General features: G+C 23.1%; 1 protein-coding gene across 14 annotated transcripts in view; it reads right to left on the minus strand.

Moving 5' to 3' along the window:
- The window catches only part of LOC129612078 (protein lap4-like), a 324,013-nt gene that overhangs the window by 13,032 nt on the left and 293,696 nt on the right, over positions 1 to 17,285 (minus strand). For 13 of the 14 annotated variants that reach the window (XM_055525569.1, XM_055525560.1, XM_055525556.1 and 10 more), the window contains 2 exons: positions 12,491 to 13,090; positions 10,404 to 10,533 (listed from right to left, as the gene is read on the minus strand). In XM_055525569.1, the coding sequence (XP_055381544.1) occupies positions 10,404 to 10,533; positions 12,491 to 13,090 (730 nt within the window). The remainder of the gene's footprint in view (positions 1 to 10,403; positions 10,534 to 12,490; positions 13,091 to 17,285) is intronic. The other variant, XM_055525563.1, reaches the window with a different exon arrangement.

The following is a 17,285-nucleotide window of genomic DNA, read 5'->3' on the forward strand; positions in this document are numbered from 1 at the left end:
GATATAAAAAAAATTTTTTTATTTTATTTCAAACAAAACACTTTTTTCTATAGCTTTTTTTTCCCTGTAACTATAAAGCAAACAATTTTTTATTTTTTTTAATAACTAAAAATTTGAATTATAATTTTTTCTTTTGTTTAAAAACCTTGACGCGCGTTGCACAATAGATTTTCAAGTTATTCACTAAAATTAAATTTTTATCATAGAAATAATATTAAAGTTAAATAAAAATGTAAGACCTCTTGGACATTGTATATTTAAATGTATTTCTAATGAATTCAACTGGAAGCACAGTTCAATTTCAATTGCTGAGCAATATAAATTGAATGGTTTAAACTATTGCTCTTTGAGACTTTTACGTCAAACAATATTAATCCCCCAACAAAAATTGCATATGAATGTTATGAGACTTCATGATTAATTCGAAAGCAATAATTGTTTACATTGCTACGACATTGCGAAAACGAGATTAATGCGAGACGTTGTTGTAATTCCATTAAATGTCGTTGTCGTAAACCATTTCACATTGATGTGATAGCGATATTAAATCTGTTATCTTAATAATTTGTTTAATAAAATAATGATTTGTATATACCTTTGTGGTCTATTCAATTATTGCAATTTAATTATTTGGACTGTAATTTTTATTTCATAATTTTATTTTAAAAATAAAATATTATAATTTAATTAAAAATTGAATTTTCCGAAACTTTACGACTACCGGTGTCGCATATCATATACAGATGCATGTCGCACATCGAATATTGTGTCGCTTCAAGCAAATGTTACACTTGCAGTGACTCAGTTTTCAGTAATTTTCTCTCTTCGTAATTTAAATATGTGACCTACATGGTGTGTATTGTATGATAACACAATTACATTTATATTAAAACTTTAAGAATGCATTTTTGAATAAGTAATGGGTTTAGATTGAGAAATTTGAAATTTTTCAATAAATCCTATAATAATTATAAATCACATTAAAAATAAATTGTTCCCAAATTTCTATACTACTGGAAAATTATTACAATTTTACTTATTATTTTTATAATACCAAGTTATAAATTATTATAACTAAAAAATAATTAAAAACAAATATTTATTATTTAAAAAAATATTTACTCCATTTTATATTCTGCGCGTTTTACATGATTCTTTTTTAATATAATTGGCAAAATTTATCAAAATGTTGTGTAAGAATGCTTGTAATTTCACGCGATTTTGTTTTTTTTAAATAAATAGTATAGAAATAATAAAGAATAGAATTTAGTTGTCGTTGATTTAGAAAATCGATCAATTTCGAACTCGAATTTAAATCCAAAAAATTTTATAGGTAATTGGATAAATTTTTTTTTTACTATTGATTATTTTGTTACATTAAAATTTTAATTGAAATTTTTCATACTAAAATTGAAAATTTTACATTTAATAAGAAATATTTTTTAAATAGTCACGAAATACAAATATAACTGTGTAACAAATTATAAATTTTAACAATGTAGACATTATTTACATTTGTAATTTCTTTTTTTTCGAAAAGTTTTTTCAGTCATAACTTTTTTCCATCATAATATTTCATTTGTTCTAAAATCAAATGATTTTATAAGCAAAACAAAATTATATTTTGACTTCACTTAAATGTACAGGGTGTCTGAAATGTTCCCGTACATTTGGAAATACTAATTTTTCTCGTTATAATTATGGTTTTTTTTTCAATTTGGTTTCATTATTTGCATTCGTCGTGCAATTTTACCCCAAATAGTACATGTTAATTTTGTCGTTATTTTTTGTTAGCCTAGAAATAAATCGTGATAACAAGCGCATTACTATTATAGAAATACACAGGTTAAATATGAAGACAGCTTAGATTGTTACAAAAAAATTACTATTATGCCATAAAACGTTGCCAGGAGTTGGGGAACACGCCGGAGATAATAAACGTCTCTGACCAGTTAAAAATGTTAAGTTCTTGATGTTAATTTGTAGAAGCACCTAATCTATATAGTGTATATATATTTGTATATACAGTAGAAACGCTGGTACACAATTTTGAGAAATGCCAACAAAAATTAATAATAATAATTTTCCTGTTTAATAACGTATTTTATGTTGAGTTAGTAATTTCGTTAATTATTTAATTTACGAAATTAGGTTACTAATTTATGTAAAATTTCTAATACATTAATTGTACTTTAAATTTATAATTAATCTATATTTCATAACACTGAAAATGTTTGAAAAAATCAGTAGTTACCCATTGTATTCATGTGGTGTATATTCAATAAAAACTAGAAATTTAATTACAACGAGAAAAAATAGAGTTGACCTTGTAAACTCTGTGATACCCGTTCGAATTTATTGTCCTATGTGCGAATAAATATGCTATTACTGACTATGGGACAGACTATGACTTTAAGTTGACGTATTAATTTATGTAAAATTTCTGTACTGTTTTTTTCAAAATACTGTGTGTGCCAAGCTACTATTGAAGTTGTATGGCAGATACCCGAAGGAGCCAAGTAATTTCATCGATCTTTATCAGACACATTGGCCCTACTAATATATTCGTTTGTGTGAAGTTTTAATATCACAGCTTTTATAGTTTCTGAGATATAGCCATATAAATTTAGAAGTTCAAACAAAGCTAAATCAACTCAGAATTCGACGCTGATCAAAAACATATACTTGAGTCTATATCTCAGACCATTATTTCTTTACCGTTACAAACGGTAAGGCAAATTTAGTATACCTTTCGAACATACGTGTACGAGTATAAAAAGAAGTTTCCAACATAGTAAGGTATAAAATTCTACTATTTTAAGTTTCACACTAAAAAATTTTGATGTTAAAGCAGGACAAGTCCCATTCGATCGTACATTTGCTATGAAAATCTAAATCTTAAAATCAAAATAAAGCTAAACTTTGTTATTTTAGGAAACAAATATTTTATAATATTCTAAATCACAATATTTTTCAATTAAAATCATTGATATTCAATTTCCCATTTCTAGCTTTACTATAGAAATTTTAAGGCTATATTATAAAATACATTATAAACACCATCTAAAAAAATTCTAGCTATATAAGACTCAGTCCTGCCAATATTCATAAATAATTTGCAATTCCATTAATATTTGTATGTAACAAAATAATTTAATAATTTCAAATTAACGAATTTAGAATTAAAAATAAATAAATTAAATCTTTTTGCTCATATACTTTTTACCATGCCTTGCTCATCTGCTCACTCCTCAAAATATTTGGTAATTGTACGAAAATAAAGTACGAAATTCGAATCAATATTTTACCATTCTTACTTCTATTTCAATGAACAAATTGTTATACAAAAATTTTCAATCGTATAAACATGAAAAATTAGTTTGTAAAATTGTAACAGTTTTATATAGAAAGGAAATTTTCCCAGGATATTTGATAACATAAATTTTATTTTACAATTTGCAAAATTTTTCATAAAAAAAAAAGGATATAAATTATTCAATTTCATTTCCAAATGCAACATTTTTTCCCCCGTTTTTTTGCCATTTTCCTTACATTCCTTATAATCTAGTAAATTAATTTCTATAAAAGCCGGAAAACTCAAAAAAACAAACCGTATATAAAAATTAATTAAAATCAAAAGAATTCATTTTAGTTTTTCGATAAACTAAAACCCAAATAACAATAAAAAAAAGAAGAAAAATAAAACTGGGGGTAAAACTTTTCTCATTTAATTTATTCTTCTATTATTAACCGTAATTGCATTATTGATCCCAAACCTTTATTTCATTTTCACTTTACTTTAAGCTTTGCAATACAACACTATATGCCTGCGATTCTATATATACAATAATTTTGCATTATTAAAAATTTTTTTTTAAAAACAGAAAATTAAAATTATAGAAAGAAAATTAAAAATAAAATGCATTCATCCTGTCAACTACAGGCATTTGACGTCTTTATGGAAAATAATGAGCAAAAAAAAAATTATATAATTTCTGCAAGCTAAAGAAGTGTAGGTGTTTATATGAAAATGTTATTCTTAATAACACTTTTTATTATAAGAAGACTGAAAACAAAAAAAATAAAAATTAAAAAATAATTGCATTTTTTTTAATTTTTTTAAACATTGTTTAAATGTCGCCAAAGGTTATTTCTTTAACACAATTTTAATAAAAAAACTAATATTGATAGTCTCTTTTTATATATAAATTTGAAATTTTAGACACATTTTGTGCAAGAGAGGATGATTGCCAGAGAGAATGTATTTGAGATTTTACTGCAATATAAATTTACACCCTTATTGTGAATGTTACTGGTAGAATTGTGAATGTTACTGGTAACTCGTAGAGATGCAATGGCAACATTATTTTTCAGAGTGTCAGAATTGATAATTTATGATAGCTGTCAAGTGTCAATATTTAAATTTTTCAAATTTCATAATGGATATTTAAAAAAATTAAAGGCAATCCTCTTGATAATACTCGTTTTCTAGTAGAATTTTGACATTAATTTTCATTACGAGTGTGATTACTCTATTACGAATTTCGGAATACAATTCTACTACTTTGGAATTCACAATATGAAATTTGTAATTTCTTCGAATTTCAGTACTAGAAGTGAAATTTACAGTAAGAGTGGTCATTTTTCAAAAATCTTTTCTACAGGTAAGCAATTTTATTAATCGTAAACGGATTGTAGGAGGCAGTTTATTGAAAACAGTAATTTTTAACAAGTGAAGACAGTAATTTCGTAGTAGACAGTCTCTTGGTGGTCATATTATGCAAACAAACAAATACTAACGTATAAAAACTACTTCAGAAAAACTTTTGATGCAAATTAAGAATTAAACACTAATTATAAAGAAGTCTATAATTATTGTAAAATGGTGTTTACTTGCAGCTTAATTAATCAAAGTCATTGATGTGTAAAATTATTGCTATAGCATTTATGGAATTGAAATAACTTAAATTTTCATTACAAGTCTGTAATGAGTACCTACAAAAATCTCCAGTCATATTATTTGTAATTTAAATTAAAAAATTTTATATTTCTAAAATTATAAACGAAATTTTTTTTATATAATCGAAATTTTGAGTTTATTTCATATTAAATGGGGGACCTCTATAAATTTAATTTGGAAATTTCAACAATACCTACAAATATTATAAAAGTATTTACGTAAAAAACATGTCCAATTAATAAAATTGAAAATTTTTTTACAAAATAAAAAATTTTAATATTGAAAAATTAAATATCAAAAATGAAAAGTTTTATTCATTTGAATTTTATTTTGATTTCGAAAATTTACAACAAAAAACCGACAAACAAAAAAGCAATCATTTAAGAACACTGAACTTAATATTGCGTGATTTTCAACAGTTAAGCACTTTAAAAAAAAAAAAAAAAAAACAAATTTTAATTTTCTACATTTACAATCAAATTATTTAATATTTGAGTATGTATGTATAGAAAATATAATTACAAGATAAAAGTACTGTTATTGGTTGTTTTTGCACTTAATACTAAAAAATTTTTTTTTTCTTCCTTCATTTAATAGGATTACACAAATAATATGAAAAAATATTAATTTTTTAATAGCTTTTCATTTTTTATCATTATTTTCCTATACATACATACATATATATATATATAATATAATATTTACCTATATTTTGAGTAAAATATAAACATTGTATAGGTAAATTCATTTCAAATAATAATTAAATAATTTAAAGGCTATACGTTTGTATGTACGTAAGAGAGAAAGAAAAGGGAAATAAAGAGCACTTTTACTAAATCCACTTTAATTACATAGAGATTTACGAGGAACAAAAAAAAAATAATTTACCATAATTATTGTAGACAATAATTAAAAAAAAAAAAAAAACAAATATAACAAATTATGTAATTGTAAGGAATTAAAATTAAATTTTTAAAATGAATTGCGTCAATAATAAAATGGGAAAAAAAATGTGTCGAAATAAAGGATATAGTAACCATAATATTGGTCCATGACATATAATTATATTTTATAATATTAAATTAATATTAAAAACCAAAAATGGATAATATCGAGCAGAGATTAATGAATTTATAATATGAATTTTTGAGAAAGAATTGAAGCATAATAATATGTTGTTAAAGATCAATAAGTAATTAAATTTTTTTTTAATAATTATTTAAAATATTATTTATGAATTTATAGTTGAATTTTGATTTTAATTAAAATTTATTAACGTATTGTATATTCTAATCTGTATATAAATATTTTGTTCTACTAAACTTTTCTAACTTTTCAGTAAGCATTCAAAGCAATACTTTAGTAATGACGCTAACTATAACCCATATTCTGTTAGTAGCGTCACTAACATGATAAAAAAAACTATAACGTCACGTCACCTCAAATATGACTTTCTGGTAGCCGTACCTGTAGACGCGAAAAATGATATTTTTAGGTTGGTATCATTAACAGGTGACGTGATGTTACAAAATAAATTAAAACTGAATGAAATACTCCGAAAAACTTTCGTCAGCATTGTCTACCATTAATTTTATTTAGAAGCTCAACTTGCTCATATTTGTTATTCCTCTTGTTCTCCAAAAAAACACCGATTATCAATATAAAAATTAGTAGAACAAAATTTTTACTATAATATAAAATAATTTTTTATAATTAATAACTTCGCCGATTTTTACATTTCACCTAGGAAAACCATGACGTGATTGTCCATCGAATGCAAATATTTGGGTGAGTTCTAATTGGGTAATTCATTTCTAATTCATTTCTGAATTAGAAATGAATTATAATATTTTTAAAGAAACAGGATTACTAGTAATATACTTTCTATTAATGGACAGAAATCTATACGAAAAAGTAGGCTTATATTTCTTTGAACGGCAATTATACAATTTAGAGAAAAACCATTTTCAATTACAATTCATCTATAGTAATTTTAAGTCCCGACAAATTTAAAATTCAAAATTTTTTAACGCGGCAATCAAGTTATGCCAATGAAGGAAGCCTGCCTCCTTTCCAGCTTGTTATTTTTTATTTTTAAATGACTAACACAATTCCTATAAAAGTAATAAAGTAATTCTGAATCATAAACGATTCGGTATTTCAATAGTTAAGAAAATTATAATTTTCTTGAACGAACCATGAACTACAATAAAAAATCTCCTTTATATTTTGAAACTACGAGTATAAAACAAAATTCTGTTCGTTTTTCTGTTTAAATTGAAATTATTTCTTAAATTTTCTGAAAAAAAATTTTCTATAACAAAATTAAAAAATCCGTCGGATCCTTGTACACAAATTTTTAATTTTTCATTTCCATACCATGTTGCCATGATTATTCAAAACCTGTTACTATTAAATCAAAAGAAAAATTCAGTAATAATATCGATAACACATAATTTATACATACAAAACTACAGGTAAATACTTCCGTTATTTTACTCCTAAATTAACCAATAATGTTTATGTATAGGAGATATAGAATACTATAAAAATAAACAAATAAAAAAAATGTTGCTAAAACTAAAACTAATATTCATTCTAACTTTGAACGTACGATATTAGAAAATAATTTGTTATTTTACTATCACGGAAGGAAAATAATTATAGATACTCTTATATTGTTAATGAAAAGAGAAAACTTTGGTTTAAATTGTTGTTGTTATATATATAACAAATAATAGATATATACAGAGTGATTGAGTAAGCAGTGACATAACTTCATATACCATCATTAAGGGCTCAAGCCCTTTGCTACTCCTTTCAGAAACTGCTTATTTACAGCTTTTATCCCTTTCGGAATGGGAGTTTTATAACTCGAAAACAAATTGGACAAGTAAAAATTTCGTCAAAATTTTTTAAAATCTCTGTACCTTGAAAAACGTTGAAATTTGAGGTACATGGTTCTTAACAAAATATTTACTCATTTTTGATGCCCCAAAACGATTGTATATGTTATGTCACTGTTTACTGATCCACCCTGTATACGTTAGTTTTTCTTTCTCTCACACATGTAGAATAAATAATGTACGTAAATAATAATATGAACTAAGGAGAAAGTAAAAACATTAATTTGAAAAGTTTTTGTTATCCTTATGTCAAATATATAAAAAATAAATGCATGGATATCAAAAAAGTCTTAATAAAAATTAATACTTTAATTAACAGAGTTTACTAAAATTTTCTTATTTTTATAATACATGTTTATACATACATGATTTGAATATTTATAATATCACAAATCAAATATAATTTACAATTATAGTAGCTTATATAATTGAAGATTAATTTGAAAAAAAGATTTAAAGATTTTGACTTTGAAGACCTAATCCAAGGTTTTTATGTTTTCATTATTAAACTTTAAAAGTTTTATATTATAAGATCGCAATGAAACATTGTATTTTTTTTTTTGGAAACTCGTGGTATTCAAAATGGAATTTATTTAACAGCTACATGTTTTGTATACTAAATTATGAGAAAATTTTTAAAGAGAATAATTTTGCAGGATTAAATATTTCGAGCACAGGATTTTCCGAAAATGCTATTTATTCTTAAGTGATATTCTGCTAATTTTAAATTTTCAAATTTAGAAGTATAAAAATCACTTATTTCAAGCTGCCATTTCTCATAAATCAAATATTTAAAATTATTTACTTTAGAATATACAAGGTGATTCTCTTAACAAAATGCGCTGCTATATGCCATTGTATAGGCCCTCATGAGTACACAAAACTTTTGTTTTGGGACAATTTTCACAGTTCAACAGGTTCGGAGTTACAGGGGCTTACAGTCCATTTTTACAGATTTTTTTTACTTCTTACTGAAGCTTTCCCCATTTTTAGCACATCCGGCAACCTTATCAAATCAGCTTAAGTATTTGGTATATGAATCATAACGCTACCTGATCTGGTTTAGGAGTTATTGAGATAAATAGAATACTGTAAATCCTATTTTTTACCAAAATTTTTTTCTTCAATTACTTAGAAAAATGCACAACAACCGTTCAAATTGGTGTCTCCGTTCTGTTATGCAAATGTTCAATTTAACAAACTAGATTCCCTTACATTTTCTAAAGTAATAGTCCGGATCATATCATATGGCGCCTTTATTGATACAGCCCTGTAAGTCTGCTTTCATTTCAATAATCTACTCATAAAGGCCTATGCAATAGCATATAGCAGTGCACTTTGTCACGAGACACCCTGTACATTGAAATAATAAGGAAAATACAATTGAGATTATAATTTAAAAATGTTAGATCTTAGTACTAAATTTGAATTCTTACAACTAAAGAAGAAATCACTTCAAAATTTCAGTGTTAAAAGAAAATTTTCTTCGGAACTTCAAATCCCTTAAATTTACTAAATATAAAGAGAAATAATTTCAATAATTTAAATACGTAAAAAAAAACAGTATCATTATTTTTGTTCTCTTTTAAGAGCTAAAAATTTCTGTGATTTCTATTTTCATAATATATTACGGGAACAGTAAAAAGAGCAAAAGTGAAGAGAAGATTTTTTTATCTCTGGACCTTTTAAAACTTTGAGTTAAACAATAAATTTTAATTTTTCTCTGATTTTTGTAAATCTACCCTCTTCTAATGCTTTCAATTATATTAGGTAATTTTAATAAAAATATTTACTCTTAAAAATTAATTTGTCCAAAATATTAAGTAATTCAATTTATTAATTAAAAACTCTAAATATTGTATGACAACTACAAAAAAACTAATTATTAAAATTACCCTCCATTTCAATAAATTAACAAAATTTTGTTGAATTTTGTTGAATAACATTAAAAGAAAAATTAATTTTTAATAGTGTTAACACTGAATTTCATACAATAAAAAATATTCGCATAAAAATAATAATCATGGTCATAATCATGTAATTAAAAATCATTAATAATATAATTATCGTTAGTTTAAATTAGTGACAATAATTAGAAAATCAACTGAAATTTAATTAGAATTAAGTACGGATAGTTTATATTTGAAGTATTTTTTTGTTTTTATTACAAATTTAGTATATACGCAAATAATATTTTCATTATTATAATTATTTTGTGTTTTAGTATAATCATTAGTATTAAACTCATTCCTGAATAGCATTTTAATAATACCTTTATGGATTAATGATTAAAAAATAATAAGCGTTTTAAATGCCTGGTTTTCTTTTAATCTTCCTGGCACAAAACAATTATAAAGTTAGTCGTTTCTTTTTTTGGCCGGGAAAAATTAAGAATTTTTTTTTTTTTAAATGTAAAATTAATTAATCAGAGAAAAAGGTTTAATTTCAATGAATTCAATGCCTTTAACAAATTTTATTAAAATTTAATATTATTTTTGAAAAGCAGTTAAGTACATGCATGCATTTTTTTTTCTTACCTCTTTTTTAGTTTCTTCCACTAAATCATCAGCAAATTTATTCATACTTTTAATCATTTTTTGTGATTCAGCAGAATCATCTTCCAACGATTTCAATCTGGCTGCACGCCAGGCTGCTCGTTTATCAATACTGAAAGTTTGTTTTTTTGATTTTTAAATATTTAATCGTTTTAATTTAATGTTTTATTTGATTTTGAAAAATAAAACTGTTTTACCTATATATGTGATAGAAATTAAAAATTATTAAATAAGAAATGATAGTTTAATATAAAAAATTTTTCACACACAGAATAAATTCTAATATGTACGATGGGAAATTGGTGATATCCTTAGTCATTTTTGTTTGTGTATAATTTTTAATTAATTTCTCTTGCATAAATAAATTTAAACTCTGTGAAATTCAAGAGTTTACTGAAATTTTCATTATACCCATTGTATTGAAATATTGTTCAAAATCCGTGAAAACTATATATACGATATTGTAATTCGAAAATCTAAGTTATTTTTAAAATTTTCCAATATAAATTCCCTTCCAAAATCCAAAAATAGCATGGGTGTGTGAAATTCGCGTTCAAATTAGAAAATCTAAAGAAATTCAGAACGCATCCAAAAAAATTACTATACAGTAATAAGCCAATATACAAGCATTTTGCAAAACTTTTTGAATCAGACTCATGTGAACAAAATGTTGGATATTATGTGCAATTATCTTACCTACAAAAATATTGTTTCAATATAAAATTTTAATATTTTAAGGATATCACAAATTATAAATAAAAAAATTTTGAGAAAAATTTTCAATTACGTGTTCCTGACATCGGAATTATAATAATAAAGTATCAATACACAATTCAGCAATTGGTATTTATAAGCTGAATTCTGTATTAATACAGTGTTATTACATTTTCGATCTCGGAGTGTGTTGAAGCGTTAAAAATACGCTAAATAAGCACAATAACACAAAATATTATTGATTTTTTAACAAATCATACGATTTGTGTGCTTAAAGTTTTGTGTGCTAAACAGAAAACCACGTACAAACCATTTATATTATACATTAAGGTCAATTTTTATATTAATATTGCTCACATCTATCTCATACCATTATATTTGAAGAATTAAATCTTCCCAAGTTTAATCATTTGTTTATTTTCGGCAGCCCCCTTTAAAAAGCAACTTGAATTACAAAATTTTTACTCAATAAAACAAAAATCTAAATTTACAACAATAATATTGTGCAAAATGCAGTTGTAAAAGCATTTTTAAATCTAAATTTAATTCGATAAAGAATTAAATTGAAAATTTTTCTCTCAGTGTACAAAATTGAATACAACAACAAACACACAATCATTATCCATAATGAAAACTATAATAATAAAAAAAAAAATAAAACATTTTATAATTAAAAACCTTAATATAAACTTTTATTTAAAAAATTAAAAAAATATTTTTTTTAACAAAGCAAAAATAAAAAATAAATTAAAAAAAAAAAAATACACAGAGAAAAAAGTTTAGATTATAAAAATAAAATTTTTTTTTGTACAGTACCAGCCAAAAGTGCATATCTTATGTTTCTTGTTTTGTGTACAAAATATAATAAAGTGACAAGAAAAACTTAAAATCTAAAAAAATTTATAGCATTTATTTTATAAAATATAAAAAATAAATTATTAAATATTTAAAATAGAAAACTTCTCAAAACCAGAATTTAAAGAAAACAAAAATGAAATACAAAAACACAGAGAAAAGCGAAATAAAAAAAATTCTACAATTTAAAAAAAAAAAAGTTTATACACTATTTTTAATACTAAGTTTTTTCCTTATTTTATAAAGCCAACTTAATTACAAAGAAAGCATTTTATTTTTTATTTAATTAATAAATTACAATTTTATTGTATATATATATATACATCTAAATATACATGTATACATGTATGAATGTATTTGTATAAAAAGTTGCATTTTTTTTTTAAATTAAGTTTTTTTTCGATGAAAATTCAACAATTTGAGGCGCATTATGTATGTAATGTTTTTCAAACATTGAAAATGATTAATCAGAGGAAAAAAAAAACAATAAGAGAACTTACTTTAAACCACTCTGTGAATTTGGATTACCATTTGAATGGGTAGTAGTATCATTAATACTGCTACAAGCACGTTCATTTCTAATGAAATTATCTAATGATGATAATTGTTGTAATGATCCATCACTATCTTGTACAATATTATCATATGTCAGTAGTTTTAATGAATCAATCGCGCCATCATCATTCAATGGTTTTTTATTTGAATTTTTTGAATTTTTCGATCCTTTTGTTTTTGTTGTTGTTGTTGTGGTTATTACTGTAACACCACCTGGCAATTGTTTTTCACTTACATTAGTTGATGTTGTCGTTCTTACTGTTGGTGTTGGAGGAATCATTGTTGATATTGTTACACTTGGTGCTTTAAATATTGGTATACGTGATGATCTTGTTGGTGAAGTTGATGTTGGTATTGTAATTTTCGGTGGTGGTACTTTTATTTTTGGTTTTGGTAATAATGATGGTTTTTTATTTTTACGTTCCGGTGATGATGATTGTGATTGTGTACGTGATTGTGACGATGGTGATGGTGATGATATTGTTGAATTTGATTCTTGTGATTTTAATGATTTTTGCGTAACACTTATAATTGAAGAATTTAAGCTATTTTGTTTTTTAATTTTTTTTGTTTTATATTCAATATTTATAAGTGTTTATTGTAGATTTTTAAATTAAGAATCAAATAAATTCAACAATAAAGAAAAGAATACATAAAGATGTGAACAAAAATAAAAACATTTTTTTTGCCGATATTATAAAAAAATTTTTTTTTTTAATTACATAATATTGCAGTAAACAAATAATTTGGTTATTTTGACATAATCGATATTTTGTTTTTCGATACAGCATAATGTAAACATAAAATAAAAAAATAAATAAAAAAATTAATTTAAAAATTATTTTTGAAAAAAGTTTTCTAGTGATTTTCAAAAAAAAAAAGTTAGTCATCATTATTATTTTTGACAGAGTTTTTTGACATTCGATATTATATGGTGACATTCAAACATTAATAATTTTTTTAAAACTTACTGTTTATGCGAAATGCTGTTAATAACATTAATATGAAATTCGATTATTATTATAACACTAATATTAATAATGAGGTGATGATCATTCAATGTCATACATTATACACTAACACAATACTCAAAATTATTATTATATAATTACTCACAAATTCATTTTATTGCTCAATTATAAGTGATTTCTCTTTAGTATTTTCAATTAAAAATATTTTGTATACAAATTGGCTACTAAACAATTGCAGTAAAAATTTACCACAAAAATATAATATTCTCAATTTACAAAAATTTAAACAGAAATTTCTGTGGTGAATTTAAAATTTTTACGCAAAACTGTTAATATATGTACGTGTATGTTATGTATGTATAATTTGTAAATATTTTCATAGAAATATGCATTATAATTGAGCTCTTTGTAAATTGAAAAAATGTGAAATTTCCAAAAAATATTATTCTAATTATTTTTCATTACAATTAAATTCCAATTTTTATTTTTATTATTATGTAATATGACACTATAATGTTAATGTGTAAAATTACATTTAACTGTTATAAAATTTTTTAAAATATGAAACACTAAATTATTATTAATGTTGTATGAAAATGAAAATTAATTAAATAATAATGAATATTAAGGCACTGTTTTTTTTTTAATTTCGAATTTTTAATATTAATTTAATTTATGTATTTAAAATTAGTTACAATTTAATTATTATATTAATAACAATTATTACTTAGTATTTAAATTATATTTAATTTGTAAAAAAATATTTAAAAATCTGAAAATTCTAATTAAAATTATGCAGCTAGATTTATTAAAAAATGTTTAAAATAATATACTTTAAGCAATTATGAATTCTAAAAATAAAATGTCATGGCAGTAATATTATTCTATGGTAATTTTAAGTTTTAATAATTTATGAATTATATTGTAATAGAGTCAATAATGTTAAATACCTAATAAAATATCATATTATAGCATAAATACCTACAACTATTATTACAATTCTTAGAAAATTCGGGCATATAGAAATGAGTAAAGCTCTCATTTAATCGATACAACAAATTCTGACATAATGAAATACGATAACATAATGATTATTAAAAAATATTGCCTTATAAATACTCTAAATATTTAGTAGAACAATTACACACTCAATATTGTTCTTTTTGTGCTATGATCAATATATTATTACTGTACTTCGAATGTGGGGAAAAATAAAAGTGTTCATAATATGCTCTTAAATTACACTTTATGTTGAAATTATTGAAATTATGAGGAAAATATTTGGTAAGATTTTGATTTTTAGAATGGGAAAACTCTTTACGAATTGAACATTACTAAACAGATATAGATTTTAATTATATATAGACATTGAATCTTTATTTTATAATAGTCATTACAGTTTAATAAAATTAGCATATCTGTAAAAAAAAATTTACAAATTTTCAAAAAATAATACCATTACACATATTTTATGATATCAATCTGTAAGCATAAGGAGAAAACGAAACAAAATATTGAAATTATTATGAGTTCCTTTATGCTCTCACAACACACCATCAATTCCAAATTTTAAATGAGAAATTCGAATTCTTCACTTTTAAACAAAATTTTTTTTTATACTTTCAAATTATTTCCGTTTGTTTCCCTTCCTGCTTTCTTTTCTGCTCTTCAATATTTTTCTAACAAATTTGCATTTCATATTGAAAGTAAAATAAAAAAGAAGTAGAAAAAAAAGGGCCCAAGCAAATAAATGAAAATGATAAAAAATAAAAAGGACCTAAAAAAATTAAAATGACCTCTTCGATGAGGTGAATAATTTTTTATTCATTTTCTTATTGAAAATTTTTGTAATATTCTTTTCCGATTTCAATTGAAATTTATTATTTGACTTTTTTATTATTAATTTTTCTTTTTATCAAAAAAATAGAATTGAAAATAAAAAATGAAAAAAAAAAATTTTAAAATTAAATTTAATATTGTTGTTGAAGAATGCAATATTATAATTTTGATTAGAATGCAATTTATTCATTATGAAGCGAAAGAGAAAATGCGGAAGACTAAATGGAAGAATTGAAAAAAAAATAGGAAATTAATTAGGGTGGTTAAGAAAAAGTACAGTCAAAACGGTGGTATATCACAAATTTTTAAGAAAAAATATTTTTAGTACGAAAGTAAATTTAAATCATATCAAAATTTTAATGGAAGTAAAATAATAATCGGAAATTTTAGGTTATTTGTGGGTAGTGAATGCAAATCCAAAAATGAATTAAATAAAAATATTAAAAAAACTTAAAACTTTTAAATATACTCTAAAAAATTCCTTGAATATGCTTTAAAGTAATGGAGACAATAGTTATTCTTCTTTAAATTAAGTTCTTCACGTACTCCTACTCCTCTTCGGGACAGTTCCTTATTGAATAAATAACGAGAGCTACAGAGATTGCTCACTTTCTCGTCAGAACAGTGAAATACGTCACACTATCTAAATTTATTTTGAAAATTGATTTTCACAAATGTACAGATTAGCGAAAAATTAAATAACGAATAAACACATGAAGCACGTGCATGAGGACATCGTGTACTCCTGGGCCTGGACAAAACATGCATGGTAACAAATTTTTAACAAGAAGTGTCGTACACGAATATTTATTAAGAATTTCAGAAAATCAAATTAAAGACATTATAGAGAAAATTTTACCTATCCCATCAATTGTGCTCTATTTTAATAAAAATTCACACTAATTTGACTGTACTAGCTCATAACTTATTGAACTATAATTAATTCATACACGTATAGTTCTATAGAGTTTCATAAATTTTCGAATAATAATGAATAATAATATGAGAATAGATTATTTTAACAATTAAATATTTTATTTTGGGTTATGCATCTCAAATATTATAACCAGTCTCCCTACTCTCTTGGAAAAACGTAATTTCCTATTCGTTGAAGAGAGTATGAAATATTATTCTCTTTTTAGACTTCTTGGTTTATTAAATAATATGATGAAGTTCTTCAATAATCCCATAATACTAAACATTAAAACACGCATATCTACATGGAAAAAGAGCGTAAATACATTAGGGAATTTAAAGTATAACATAAGACTTTAATTTAAATAAAAAATATCACTGAAATTGAAAATTTAAAATCTACATGAAACGGCATAAAATTTAATATTAAAAGAAATTCACTCAATTTTTGGAAATTAACATGGTACGAGCCGCCACAAAGGCATGATTTCTTATTTATAATTAGTAAATAATTTTCAAAAATCTCATTATTGAAATGAACAATTTTTATAATAATGATGTTTTGTTATTAAGCCAAGCAAAGAATTTCATTAAATTTAATTTAATTATAAATGTAAAAAATAAATAAAATTAGAATATTATTTAGCTTACAAGTTAAAGAAAATTAAATTTTATAAAAAAAAGGTTTTTAGTATAAAAATAAAAATTTAGTATAAAAATTATATTAGACCATTACACCAATAACTTAATTTTAGTTCCACTTTCCATTTGGCATCAATTAAATTAAATTAATATTTTCTTAACATTAAGTTCTTAAATTAATAATCCTTAAGATCTTAACTAATTCCAAAGGGAAGAAATCAAAAAAAAAATTAAAAGAAAATACGATTTATAACATTTTAGAATTCTTTATTTTTTAAAATAAACTCGAATATTTTTTTTTTCGAATATTTATACAATATTTTTTTTTCTAAAATAATTTTGATTAAGAAAGTTATGCTAAATTGTTATAAGT

The sequence above is a fragment of the Condylostylus longicornis genome, unplaced genomic scaffold, assembly GCF_029603195.1.
Source record: "Condylostylus longicornis isolate FDR11 unplaced genomic scaffold, ASM2960319v2 ptg000055l, whole genome shotgun sequence".
Taxonomy (NCBI): Eukaryota; Metazoa; Arthropoda; class Insecta; order Diptera; family Dolichopodidae; genus Condylostylus; species Condylostylus longicornis.